This window comes from Perognathus longimembris, chromosome 20 (assembly GCF_023159225.1).
Source record: "Perognathus longimembris pacificus isolate PPM17 chromosome 20, ASM2315922v1, whole genome shotgun sequence".
In the NCBI taxonomy this organism is placed as follows: domain Eukaryota; kingdom Metazoa; phylum Chordata; class Mammalia; order Rodentia; family Heteromyidae; genus Perognathus; species Perognathus longimembris.
The window spans coordinates 24,091,562-24,103,410 of record NC_063180.1 but is presented as its reverse complement, the minus strand read 5'-3'; the positions used below and the strand labels follow the sequence as shown (position 1 = coordinate 24,103,410).

The window sequence follows — 11,849 nt, the reverse complement described above, 5'->3', positions numbered from 1 at the left end:
GCATCTGGAATTGGTGGCAGGATGCTAGGTGGGCCTGGGAATGGGGATGATTCTCAGGCTGAGTGCTGGGCTGCTCTGGCCCGTGCCAAGGTTTCATCCCAGGCCAGGCACCAATGGCTCACACTGCTAATTCTAGTTACTCAGGAGGCTGAGATCTGAGGATCCAGCTCCAAAGTCAGCCTGGGCCGGAAAGTCATCGAGATTTTTACTCCTTTGAACCACTAAGAAGGCAGAATTGGAGGTGTGGCTCAAGTGGTAGAGTGCCAGCCTTGGGCAGAAAGAGCTAAAAGACAGTGCCCAGGCCCTGGGTTCAAGCTCCAGTATTGATGTGCACATATGCACCCCCCCCACACACACACCTCACTTTCTGCATCATATCCTGAGAGCCTCTGGGGCCCCTTTTCTTGTCCAAATACTGCTGTAGTAGAAGCAGTTACAACATCCCTGTGGTCAGAAGGGCCCACCCCACCCCATGGCCTCTCATTTGTAAAGAAAAGCAGAAGCAAGAGGGCAGGGCATGTCGGCTCAGTCCTGCCACCCCCGCTATTTGAGAAGCACAAGGAGAAGCATTGTGGCCCAAGGTTAGATAGACCTCAGAAGAATGTGAGAACTATCTGAAAAACAGGCTCCAGCAGAAAGGGCTGGGCACGGTCCAAGTGTAAGCACACGTGAGGCCCTGAGTACAGAGAGGGGGCCTGAGGACACAAGGGAGAAGCTTGACTCAGGTGGAGAGAGCTAGGCTGCCCTCTAGATCCATGCATTCCACTCAAAGGACACGGAGGTCCACAGTACACGTGCCATCATTTGAACGTGTACCTCCAAATTTCAGATACTGAAATCCTAACTCCCATTGTGATAGCAGACAGCCACTCATGACCTGACGTAGAATGCTCACACTCAGTGTACAGTTCCTTTCACTCACCTACTATGTCAGAGACCTTCAGCCACCTACCAAGTTCTGCACCCCATAAGTGACTTATTTCCTCCCACAGGGGTCACGGCACTGCCCCGAGGGGGTGCCTCCTCTGCTCAGGACAGGTTCTGGCTCTAGGGAGCCCTAGCAAAGACTGGTGCTGTCCAAGGTGCTGGTGCCCACTGAGCTTCCTTTGGAGCTGTCTGCAGCTCTCTGGAAAAGCCTGATCATGCAGAGCAGAAGGTCAGGGAGTGAGCTGGGGAGACCCTCTCATGTCCACCTGAAAGGAGGAGCTTCCGGGGAAAGGAAAAGATCTTTGCTGCTCTCCCCGCCCCCCCCCCCAATCCTCCTGCCCATCTCAGGAATGTCCTATGTGCAATATCAGTGTTGTCAACATTGCCGGGACAGAGAAGGTGGAAGCTCAATGCTGCCTCCACACGGTGATGAATGACACAGGGAATGTTTGCTGGTCTGGACTTGTCTTTGTTTTTTGTTGTTTGTTTTATTTATTTACTTATTTTTTTGTGGCAGGGTCTCATTATATAGCTATTCTGGAAGGCAAGACACAGCCTAGGTTAGCATTCATCTTTCAGCCTTCTTGTCTCTGCCTCCCAAGTGCTAAGATTACTCAGGAGGTAGAGACAGGAGGACTGTGAGTTTTCAAGGTCAGCCTGGGCCCTCCTCTCTGGCCTGGGCAACCACAGCTCCAAGACCCTGCACAAAGCAGGAGCCTGTGGAGGCTGGAAAGTGGGCACGGCCTCCAACGCGTCTGCGGAGGAGGATGGAGGCCAGGCAAGGCTCGAGCTCAAGACATTGGAAGGCTCGAGGAGAGAGATCAGAGGAAGTTGGTCTTGGAAGTCAGGGTGTCTACGATCTCCCAGATCCTGTTCAGGCCTCTCTTGCCGATCCTCCATCCTCGGGCTGCACCTCTGGTTTCAGGTGCCATGCTGGGCACTCTTTTCCCACCCAGTGTCTGCACAGTGGTCCCACTACCTAGAACCAGGCACACGTGCAGAAATCCTGGCCCCCAAATCGCTGACAGGTGAAGGTCTCTGAGGGGTGAGAAACCCTCCACCACTAACCAGACCCCTTTCTGGCGCAACTGCGCACGCGCACCACTCCCAGAGAGCCACCGACTCCAGCTGTGGAAACCGCCTCGCGCATGCGCCAATTCCAACACACACAGACACACACACACACTTTCATCCGTAACTCCAACACAAAGCAGAAATCACACGCCCAGCAATTCCTTTCACTGCCTAAACGCACACAAAGTCAGCAATTCGCCTCGTTTTACGCAGCCACAGCAGTAGTCGTACAGTACGCCAGGCTCCACCGCGACCGGCCGTACGCGCGCGCCGAAGAGAAGCCCGACAGCGTATTTAGGAAGTAGGCAGAACAAAAACAGAACCGCAAGCGTTGTCGGGAGTTGTAGGCAAGGCAGACTCGAAGACGCTGGTGTCTTGGCAGGACTGTTGCATTCTGGGAGCCATAAGCCGGGCTGTTCCAAAGCCTTCTGGGAGTCGTAGTCTCAGAGCCACTTCCGTGCCCAGTTTCCGCGTTCTAGGCGCGTGGAGCTCCGCTCCGCGTTTCGTCCGGGTGAGTGTTCTTTCTCCCGCCCCCTGCCCCCCCCCCCCTGCCATCGGGTCGGCCCGCCGACCGGTGCTATGGTGACCTGGTAGAGTTCAGGGTCTCTCTATATCGGGGTGGCGACACTCGCCTCTGGTTTCCAACGCCTGGGTCCCAAATGCCGGAACTCCCACTTCGGGCACTGTGATCTGGCCCACCTCTTGGCGGGAGTCAAAAACTGGGGCGGGGTGTGTGTGTGTGTGTGTGTGTGTGTGTGTGTGTGTGCGCGCGTGTGTGGTTGGGGTGGGTTAGGGGAAGCTGATCAGCTGTGACAGATGAGCCTATGGTCACAGTTGGTGAGTCCTGAGGGACCCCTGCTGGGTTGTGACGGAAAAGGAACCCCTGACATTAGAAGCTATGGGGGGGGGGGGGGGCGTGGAGTTAAAGCCAGTGTGGTGAAGGAGACCAGCAGATGACATCAGAGAAGACGCCACGTAGCCTCTCACGGATCATTAGCATTTATTAGAGTGAGATGAGGCTGAGCATTGGTGATACATGCGTGCAATCCCATTACTGGGGAAGTGATGGTGGCAGGGTGGAGTGTTCGAGGCCAGCCTTTGCCCAGAGAGGCCCTGTCTGGATATATGAATGGAGGAGTGGATATATATATATATATGTATATATGTGTATATATATATATATATATATATATATATATATATATATATATATATATATATATATATATATATATATATATACTTCAGGCCAGTCTGGGCTGCATATAGAGAGCCTGTCTCAATCATCTAGGTAGAAAGAGCTCTATTAGATATAGAAAGACTATATAGACTATAAAAACCTATCAGTCTCTATCTATGGGCAACCTAGTCTCTATGGCAAGTTCCAAGCCTATGTAGGGATCCTATCACAATCAGCCAACAAGTAAGTAAATAAAGTGAGATTAGACCCGTAGCAGGATGCTAGTTCAGGAGAAACCGTCGGTCTGGTAGACTAAACCTGCCAGCCGCTGAGATGGTTGCCAGCTTGGAAGCTGCAGTCCTGGCTTCACGTGTAACCCACTTCTCTCTGTGCAGACGAAGGCCGACCTCTCCCACCAGGTCTCGGTGATACGACCATGCCGGCCCCGACATGCGCCTCCTGCCAGGCGGCCCGCGCCGCTCTCCGCCGCCCGCGCTCGGGGCAGGCGCTGTGTGGCGCCTGCTTCTGCGCTGCCTTCGAGGCCGAGGTGCTGCACACGGTGCAGAGGGGCCGCCTGCTGCCTCCGGGCGCTGTGGTGGCGGTGGGCGCCTCAGGCGGCAAGGACTCCACAGTGCTGGCACACGTGCTGCGCGCACTCGCGCCACGCCTGGACATCACGCTGCACTTGGTGGCCGTGGATGAGGGCATCAGTGGGTACCGGGACGCGGCGCTGGCGGCTGTACGGAGCCAGGCGGCCAGCTGGGAGCTGCCCCTCACCATCGTGGCCTATGCAGACCTCTTCGGGGGCTGGACGATGGACGCTGTGGCCCGCAGCACGGCCGGCTCGGGCCGCAGCCGCTCCTGCTGCACCTTCTGCGGGGTGCTGCGGCGCCGCGCGCTCGAAGAGGGGGCGCGCCGTGTGGGAGCCACGCACATTGTGACCGGTAGGTGAGCGCGTGCACAATGGCGAGCTGGGCAAGAGGGGAGGGCTCTGAGAGGGCGCTAGGGCGCATGCCGAGACTTGGGCCACGGAATCGTGGACCTGACCTGGGGAGCATTCGGGTCTGGACGTGGGGCGCGCACACCCAGAATCGGGGCTAGAGACACCCCCCCCACCCCAAAGGCTCCTCGCTGGTGAGACCAGGCTGGGATGGGGCAAAGGGTCCAAAGACTTAAGTCCTGACCTGGGGATATCCTTGGCCCCCTACAGTCCCTCCCGGGGTCCTGGCTACCCAAGGTTACCTGGGGTTCTCCATGACCACTTTCCCCTCCAGCCCCTCCTGGGGTCCTGGCTATCTGGGGTTACCAGCATCTCCATGACCGCTTCCAGCCCCTCCCAGGATCCTGGCCGTCTCGGGTTCCCCGGGTCTCCATGGCCCTCTCCAGCTCTTCCCGTGGTCCTGGCTCTCCAGGGTTCCCGAGGTCTTCATGACTCCCTTCATTGTCTGCACTCCCAGGGTCCCCCTGCTCCCCTCCTTGCAGCGACCTAGTGGAGCAGGGTCTGCGCGCCCTCTTGTGCCCTGACCTGCGCCCGCTGTCTCCCCCTCAGGTCACAACGCGGACGACATGGCAGAGACCGTGCTCATGAACTTCCTGCGGGGCGACGCGGGGCGGCTGGCCCGCGGCGGGGGCCTAGGGTCTGCGGGTGAGGGTGGCGCGCTACCGCGCTGCCGGCCGCTGCAGCTGGCGTCGCAGAAGGAGGTGGTGCTGTACGCGCACTTCCGCCGCCTGCGGTACTTCTCCCGCGAGTGCTCGTTCGCCCCCGAGGCCTTCCGCGGGCACGCGCGCCAGCTGCTCAAGCTCCTGGAGGCGGCGAGGCCATCTGCCGTGCTGGACCTGGTGCACTCGGCCGAGCGCCTGGCGCTGGTCCCCGCCGCGCGCCCCCCGCGCCCCGGCACCTGCTCCCGATGCGGAGCGCTGGCCAGCCGCGCGCTCTGCCAGGCCTGCGCGCTCCTGGATGGCCTCAACCGCGGCCGCCCGCGGCTGGCCATTGGCAAGGGCCGGCGCGGGCTGGACGAGGAGCTGGAAGATGCGGGGCCAGGGCCAGAGAGTAGGGGGTCGGGGTCTGCTGCTGCTGAGTCCAAGGCTATCCCTGCGGCCCCTCCAGTCCCCTTGGGCACAGGTGAGGGTGGAGGTAGGGCTGGAGCCTGGGAGCTGTAGTCCCTCTGGGCCCGATGTTATTTATGCCAGGGTCCGGAGGGTGGGGGTGTATGGGCTGCACATCTGGGTCTGGGTGAGGAGGGGCTGGTCACTGAACCCCATGGTGGGGCTTGGATGGCTCAGGCTGGTTCAACCCTATTTGCCCACAGAGAGGTAAACAAAGTCATAGGATGCGTGCAAGCACTATCTGCAGACAACTGTACTTAAACCCCACCTCGACCTCCAGATTGAGCTGGCCTGTGCGGGCTGGGCCCCTCTCAGGTCTCCTGTCTTCCTGTCCCCAAGAAGGATGGGCTGGTGGGCTCCAGTGACAGCTTGGCCATGTAGTAATAACCTTCTGATTCCTCCTCTGAAAGTGGAGTCAGCTCTGGTCTTTGGGGTGGACACTGTTGAGAGAGATGGGAAGCCTGAGGTGGATGTGTCAGATATGGAAGGGGGGAGGTGGTCAAGTGTCTCCAGAGACCTGCCTGCCAAGTGGCCACCAGGGGCGCTAGTTTCCGGTTCCCAGGTCACAGAATGCAGGCGCTGGAAGGGGTGAGACCCCAGCCTTCCCAGGACTTGTTCTCAGCCACCTCCCCGTTGCTAGCCTGGGTTTTATTGTCCTGCCTTGATACTTCCCCTTCGCCCACCCAGCCCTGGACAGGAGACACTCCCAGCCCTCCTACCCCAGCCTTACAGCCTTCCCAACCCCTTGGACTTCCTTTCTGTTTCATGGAGCTGGTGGGCAGGACATCGGGCTGCCCCAGGTTACCCCGGTAACAGCATGGGGTAATTAACCATCCAAGTGTTCCTCCAGCACTTCCGTATGTTGGGGTGGAGGGGCTCCAGGGGCCTGATCTCCTGACTGACATTGTTCAAGAGACCCAGCAGGTGTCAAATAAATGTTTAACATCAGATAGGAGTGAATGTCCCAGCTTTTTTTCAAAGGAGGGATGTGGGGAGAGGAGGGCTCCAAGAGCCTTTGAAGTAGGAACCCATATTTCAGCCATAGGCATTGGAGCAGAGATGGCATAAAGGCAAAGAAGCCAGCAGTCCTCTGCAGGGGAGAGGGCTCCCTGGGCAGAGGAACAGAGCCAGGAGGTGGGAACAAGTTTGTCCAGCTGAGAGAGCCATCCAGGGTGGCTAGATCAGAGGCAAGGGAGACAAACAAGGTCAGAGGCAGAGCCACCTGTAATGCATAAGCTCCTGAGTTCAATCCCCAGTGCAGGGCCGAGGGAAGATGGTCAAGATCGTTGCCTGTGTACCTGGCACTGTGCTGAGGAAGCATTCCTGCCTCTGGCTCAGTGAGGAGACTGGTGTGATGAAGGGTAGGTGGAGGCCCCCAGAGGGGGCAGTGACACTCAAGGTCACACAGCAGCAGCTCCAGAGGACAGGAGACTCTTGGTCCTTTTGTTCCACAGCCTGCTGGAGGCCATGAGATCCAACTCTTTTTTTTTTTTTTGCCAGTCCTGGGGCTTGGACTCAGGGCCTGAGCACTGTCCCTGGCTTCTTTGCTCAAGGCTAACACTACCACTTGAGCCTCAGGGACACTTGCAGCTTTTTCTGTGTATGTGGTGCTGAGGAATCAAACCCAGGGCTTCATGCATGCAAAGCAAGCACTCTACCACTAAGCCATATTCCCAGCCAAGACCCAACTTTTGTTTACAGGTGTGTTTTTGCATTTATCCCTGAACCTAAGGAGATCAATAAGTTAAGTTCCCAGTGCATTGGGGCTTAAAAGGCCATTAGCCGGTCTCTGAAGACTTGGGAAGGTGCAGTTTACAGCTTTGGCCACAAGGGGGCACCATGACCTCACTTGTGCACCAGGTGGCCACTGCATGGCTGCCAGTGTTCAGTGCTCTCTGCTACATCCCCAGATCTGCACAGTCCCCAAGGACAGGAGATCAAGAGGACCTTTGACCTCAGGACCCCTGGGTTTGTTCACTTATCCCCCACATCTATTGAGGCAGAGCTCTGTAAGACGACGGCGAAGGAGAGAAGCTAGTCTAGGCTAGCCCAGGTACAAGTGTGATGCTCTAAAGTCCGAAGAGCAAAAGATGAGAGGGTGCCTTAGGGTCTCAGGTAGAGACCCTAAGTTCAACCTCCAGTACTGCCCAAAGGGGGGAAGATGTGCTCACCAACAAAGTTCAGAACCTCTCCACACTCAAGGCACAGTTCAGAGCTGAAAGAATGACAGGAATTCAAAGATCACGTCAGTCCAGGAGGTACACAGAGAAGTGAGGGTGTCTTCCCATAGAGAGCATTGTAAATTCCAAAGACTCTTTACTGAGAGTAGATGGGCTGGCCAGGCTGTGGCCTTGTAAAGACAGAAACCCTGCACACCACAAAGGACCCTTTCTACTTGCTGAACATGGTCAGGAGCATTCTCTCCCTGAGGGAGTCGAAGGTAGACATTACCACCTTCTACCTCCATGGGCTTTCCCACGGCTGTCTCAGTGGGGACCACCACCACTCTGGGAAGAATTAGGCTCCCAGATGATCCCACTGGCTCAGCTGGTTCCCACACAGTCCCTGCCACGTGCCAGGCACCAGACCTCACGCTACAGCTCCAGCAATGAAGGAGGCAGGCAAGCACCATGCCTTCACCCAGCCTCAGCAAGACTTGTCTTTCTTTCATGGTTGGCTCCTGAGAGCCAGGGTGGAGAGTAAAGCCTATCTTGTAAGAGTTGACACTGATTTGGCTGAGTAAGAAAGGAGATAAATAAAACATGAGGGGTGTCCAACTTGGATAAGTGCCATAGAGAGAAAAACACAGCAACAACAAACAAGGAAGCAAGCAGTTACCAATTAAAATGAAGCGTAGGGAGTGAGTTGAGATGTCAACTCCGAAGATGATGGGGAGATGAACTTTCATGCTGAGATTTGAAGGGTGGAGTGGTGGGGGGACTGTGTCTCAGGCAAGAGGAACAGCCAAGTCCAAGGCCCTGAGGTAGAGAGACACCAGCCCCATCATCAGAGAAGGGGTCTGCAGATATTGGAAGGTTGCTACATGCCAACTGCCCTGGGGCATTTGGGTTTGATTTCAGTCACAGTGGGCCCTCGCCTGGCTTCGGGATAGGCCTCAACAAGACTCCAGCCCCTGGATGCCACATGGGGGGGTGAACGTGGCTCTGGGTGGGAAGGTGGGGGAGGGGGTTGAGCACAGAAGCCGCATGACCAGTTCAGATGTTCTTGCACCTGAGCAGGTGAGAGATAAGGCTGGCTGGCTTGGCTTGAAGGAGGCCGAGAGGAGATAAGTGGGCGTAATCCTTGCTCTATTTTGGAGCTTGGGTGACAAACTGCCAAAGCAGGAGGTGAAAAGAGCCAGGGAGAAATCAGACCACACCCAGCTCTTGGCCCAAGCAGCTGAAGGGAAGATTGGGGGCCATGGGGAGTGACTAGGGAGAAATGGGAAGGGGAGGGGAGAATACTGGAGAAAGAAGGGAAATGGGCACAGCGGCTGGCACTGGGGGCACACAGGGAGTGCACTTATGATGCACACCTAAGAGCAAATGAGCCAGAGAGGTTGGGCCACCCCAGAGCCACCTGGTAGGAGTAGAGCAGGGACATGAAGCCCGGTGGGCTTGGGTTCAAATTCCGCCTCTGTCACTTGCTCACCACCCAACATAGGGCACGTGGCCTCATTTGTCTTTTCACCTTAGCCACTTTGACTAACTTTTCTGAGGATTAAGTGTGATGCTGATGGTTTAGCCCTCAGCAACTTGTTTGATGTTGGTGCTTGGTAAGAGAGGGACCCACATTTGCTCACACAGACGCAGGGGGCATCAGGAGAGGGCCTTTGTAACCTGGCCTGAGCTCTCTTCTCACATCCCCACCCAGCTCCAGAAAGCTGCACCTCCGCCAGCACGGAGCCCTACCACAGCCTCCGGCTTCGCTTCCGTCACACCTGTCCTACACCGCAGCACGCCAGGCCCACCCACCCTCTGTAACTCTCTGTGGTCACCCACAGAGCCTTGGCCTCCTGAGGCCGCCCTCCAGCCCAGGCACCTTTTCTGCCGGAGAAGGTGCCCCCCCCCCCCCACTATTTGCCCGTGCCCTGTCCCCTGGTAGCATCCTCAGCCCTCTCCCCCCCCACCCCAGCCTCCTGACCACTGGGAAAATAGAAGCTACTAGGAGGGTGTGGCCTCTACTTCCTGGCCTCCACCTGGTCTACGCCTCTTCCTCTTCCTCTCCCTGGAACAATGGGAAGGCAGTCCTCCCCTGGTCTGGGGTTAATCCCACCACTTAGCTGGCTGCCCTGGCTCCACTCACGGTGCCACCTCAGAGCCTTGTGCAACCCCGGGAGGAGCCTGACCTCATCCCCACTTCCGGGTCCCAAGCATGCAGGGGAAGGTTCCCCCAGGCTCCATCACTCAACACTCCATTCAGCCCATCTGCAAGAGACATGGACCAAGGCCCTGGCAGACGGGAGAGACCAGGACACTTCCCTTTCCTGCTGAGAGGCCTTGGGCAGCCACAGCCTCTCTCTCTCTCTCTGCCTCAGTTTCCCCATCTAAAACGGGGGTAAGAGAGTGCCTATCCCGGGTGTACCTCACTTCCACCTTCCATTCCCTTCCTATCACCCTGGTCTCTCTCCTCTAGTCCTAGACCCCTCACACCCCCTCTACCTCAGGATGTTTGCACACCCTTCTCCCTCTCACAAAACCTTCAGGACTGGGGACTCAGTATGTATTGTATTTAGTTACTTCCTTTTTTCCCCTTCCCAGATTATAAGGCAGCAATTTATTTTTGGTCTATTTTATTGTTGTTTCCCATTCCTAAAACCATGAAGGAAATATGTATACATGAATATTGATTGACAGAAGGGAGGAAAGGCTACAGATAATGGTTCCAGTAGAGCACCACCTGGCCAAGCAGGAGGCACTGAGTTCAAGCCCCAGTTATCTACAAATGAAGGAGGAAAAGGAGATGACTGAACAACAAATGTGGCCTGTGTTCCGTCACATGCAGACTCTAGATTTAAAAGTGAGCAAATGAGATGACATGAACATTAGAAGGGGACTCACACCTGTCATCCCAGCTACACAGGAGGCTGAGGTCTGAGGGTCACAGTTGCAAGCCAGCCAGGGCAGGAAAGTCCGTGAGATTCCTATCTATAGTGAACCACCAAGATTAGAAGTGGAGGTGTGGCCCAAGTGCTAGAGCGCTAGCTGTAAGTGGCCCCAGTACCGGCACATATTAGAAAAAAACATAGGGGAGAGGAGCTAGTGAGGGGAGAGGGGTGGAGAGGGCATTGAGGGAGAAGAGGACGAAGCCCAGTGTACAATAAAATATATGTAAACAAATAAAAATGTCTCCACACACCCCGGTCTCCTGATTTGTACACCCCCATCTTGTGGTCAAGTCTGCCCACCCCCCTGGTCATCTCTGCTCACCCCAAGCCCCTGCACACCCCAAGCCCCTGCACTTCTTTGGGGCCTGCACCAGAGCCGTGGGTGTGCATTAGAGAGTGTGTGTGTGCATGGGCGCGTGTACGTGCCCCCACATCCAAGTAGCTGTCCTGCCGTGTCATCGCTCAGAGAAGCCCTGGCCCACTGCTGCCAGCTGCTCCCTCCTGCCGACCCCTCCTGTGTGCCCAGGGCTTTTCTGCCATGCTGGTCAGGCTGGGTTACACAGGCGCTGCTCCCCATGGAGTCGCACATGTGTGGGACAGGTGTGTGGCCTGGGCCACAGCCTAGCATGGCTGGCAGAGCAAGGCCTGGGCTGCACTCCACAGTGGCCGGCCGGGGGAAGGAAGTAGCCTGGAAGCCTGCCCCCACATAGCAGAGGGAGGGCTACCCCCTCAGGAGGAGAGGGCAGCCCAAAGGGGCTGAGTCACCCAGCCCCTTTCCCCCAGGGTGGGGGCTGTCATGGGACTGCAAAGGCCAGGGACAAATTATAATCATTAGGGAATTTAAGAGGCTGGGGGAGGGGCTGAGGAGGGCAGGTCCTCCCCCAGGTCAGGATGGAACCCCCAGGACCAGGACCAGCCCAGGCTCACTGGGCCTCCCCCCAAGCCACCCCTTCTCCCTCCCTCCCCCCTTCCTTCCCAGCACTTTCCTCTGAACCCCTACCTGGATTTCACTCATCTACCACCCAATCCACCCACCTAGCATCCCACCAGCCTGCCCCACCTGGGATCACCCTCCCAGGCTGCCATCCATATTTTAACATCTTTCACTGGGGCAGGTTCTTAGCCTTTGCTTCTTTGGCTGGTGAGGTGGGAGATGGAGGAGGGGAAGAGGGAGGGAGGGAGGTTCAAGGGAGGGAAGGATGGATGGAAGGAGGGAGGAAAGAGAGAGGGAGAAAAGGAGAGGGAAGGAGGAAGGGGAGAGGGAGGGAGGGATAGAGGGAGGAAGGAAAGGGAGGGAGAAGGGATAAAGGGAAAAGAGGGAGGGATGGAGGAAGGGAGGGAGGGAGGGAGGAAGGGGAGAGGGCGGGAAGGAGGGGAGCAGGGAGTTCTGGAATGGAAACTAGGCAATAAAAAAGGCAGCAGGCCAGTGGGGGCAGGGCAGCCACCTGACCAGGG

General features: G+C 56.9%; 1 protein-coding gene across 2 annotated transcripts; it reads left to right on the top strand.

The window, feature by feature from the left end:
• The first annotated feature begins 2,276 nt into the window (after positions 1-2,276).
• Positions 2,277-6,409, top strand: Ctu1 (cytosolic thiouridylase subunit 1). Of its 2 annotated transcripts, none has more exons than XM_048329366.1 (3): positions 2,277-2,512; positions 3,577-4,125; positions 4,731-6,409. In XM_048329366.1, the coding sequence occupies exons 2-3, from the start codon at positions 3,618-3,620 to the stop codon at positions 5,339-5,341; spliced, it is 1,119 nt and encodes a 372-aa protein (XP_048185323.1). In that variant the 5' UTR covers positions 2,277-2,512; positions 3,577-3,617; the 3' UTR covers positions 5,342-6,409. The 2 variants fall into 2 exon arrangements, with proteins under 2 accessions (XP_048185323.1, XP_048185322.1); XM_048329365.1 differs by lacking the exon at positions 2,277-2,512 and adding an exon at positions 2,790-2,838.
• Positions 6,410-11,849: the final 5,440 nt, after the last annotated feature.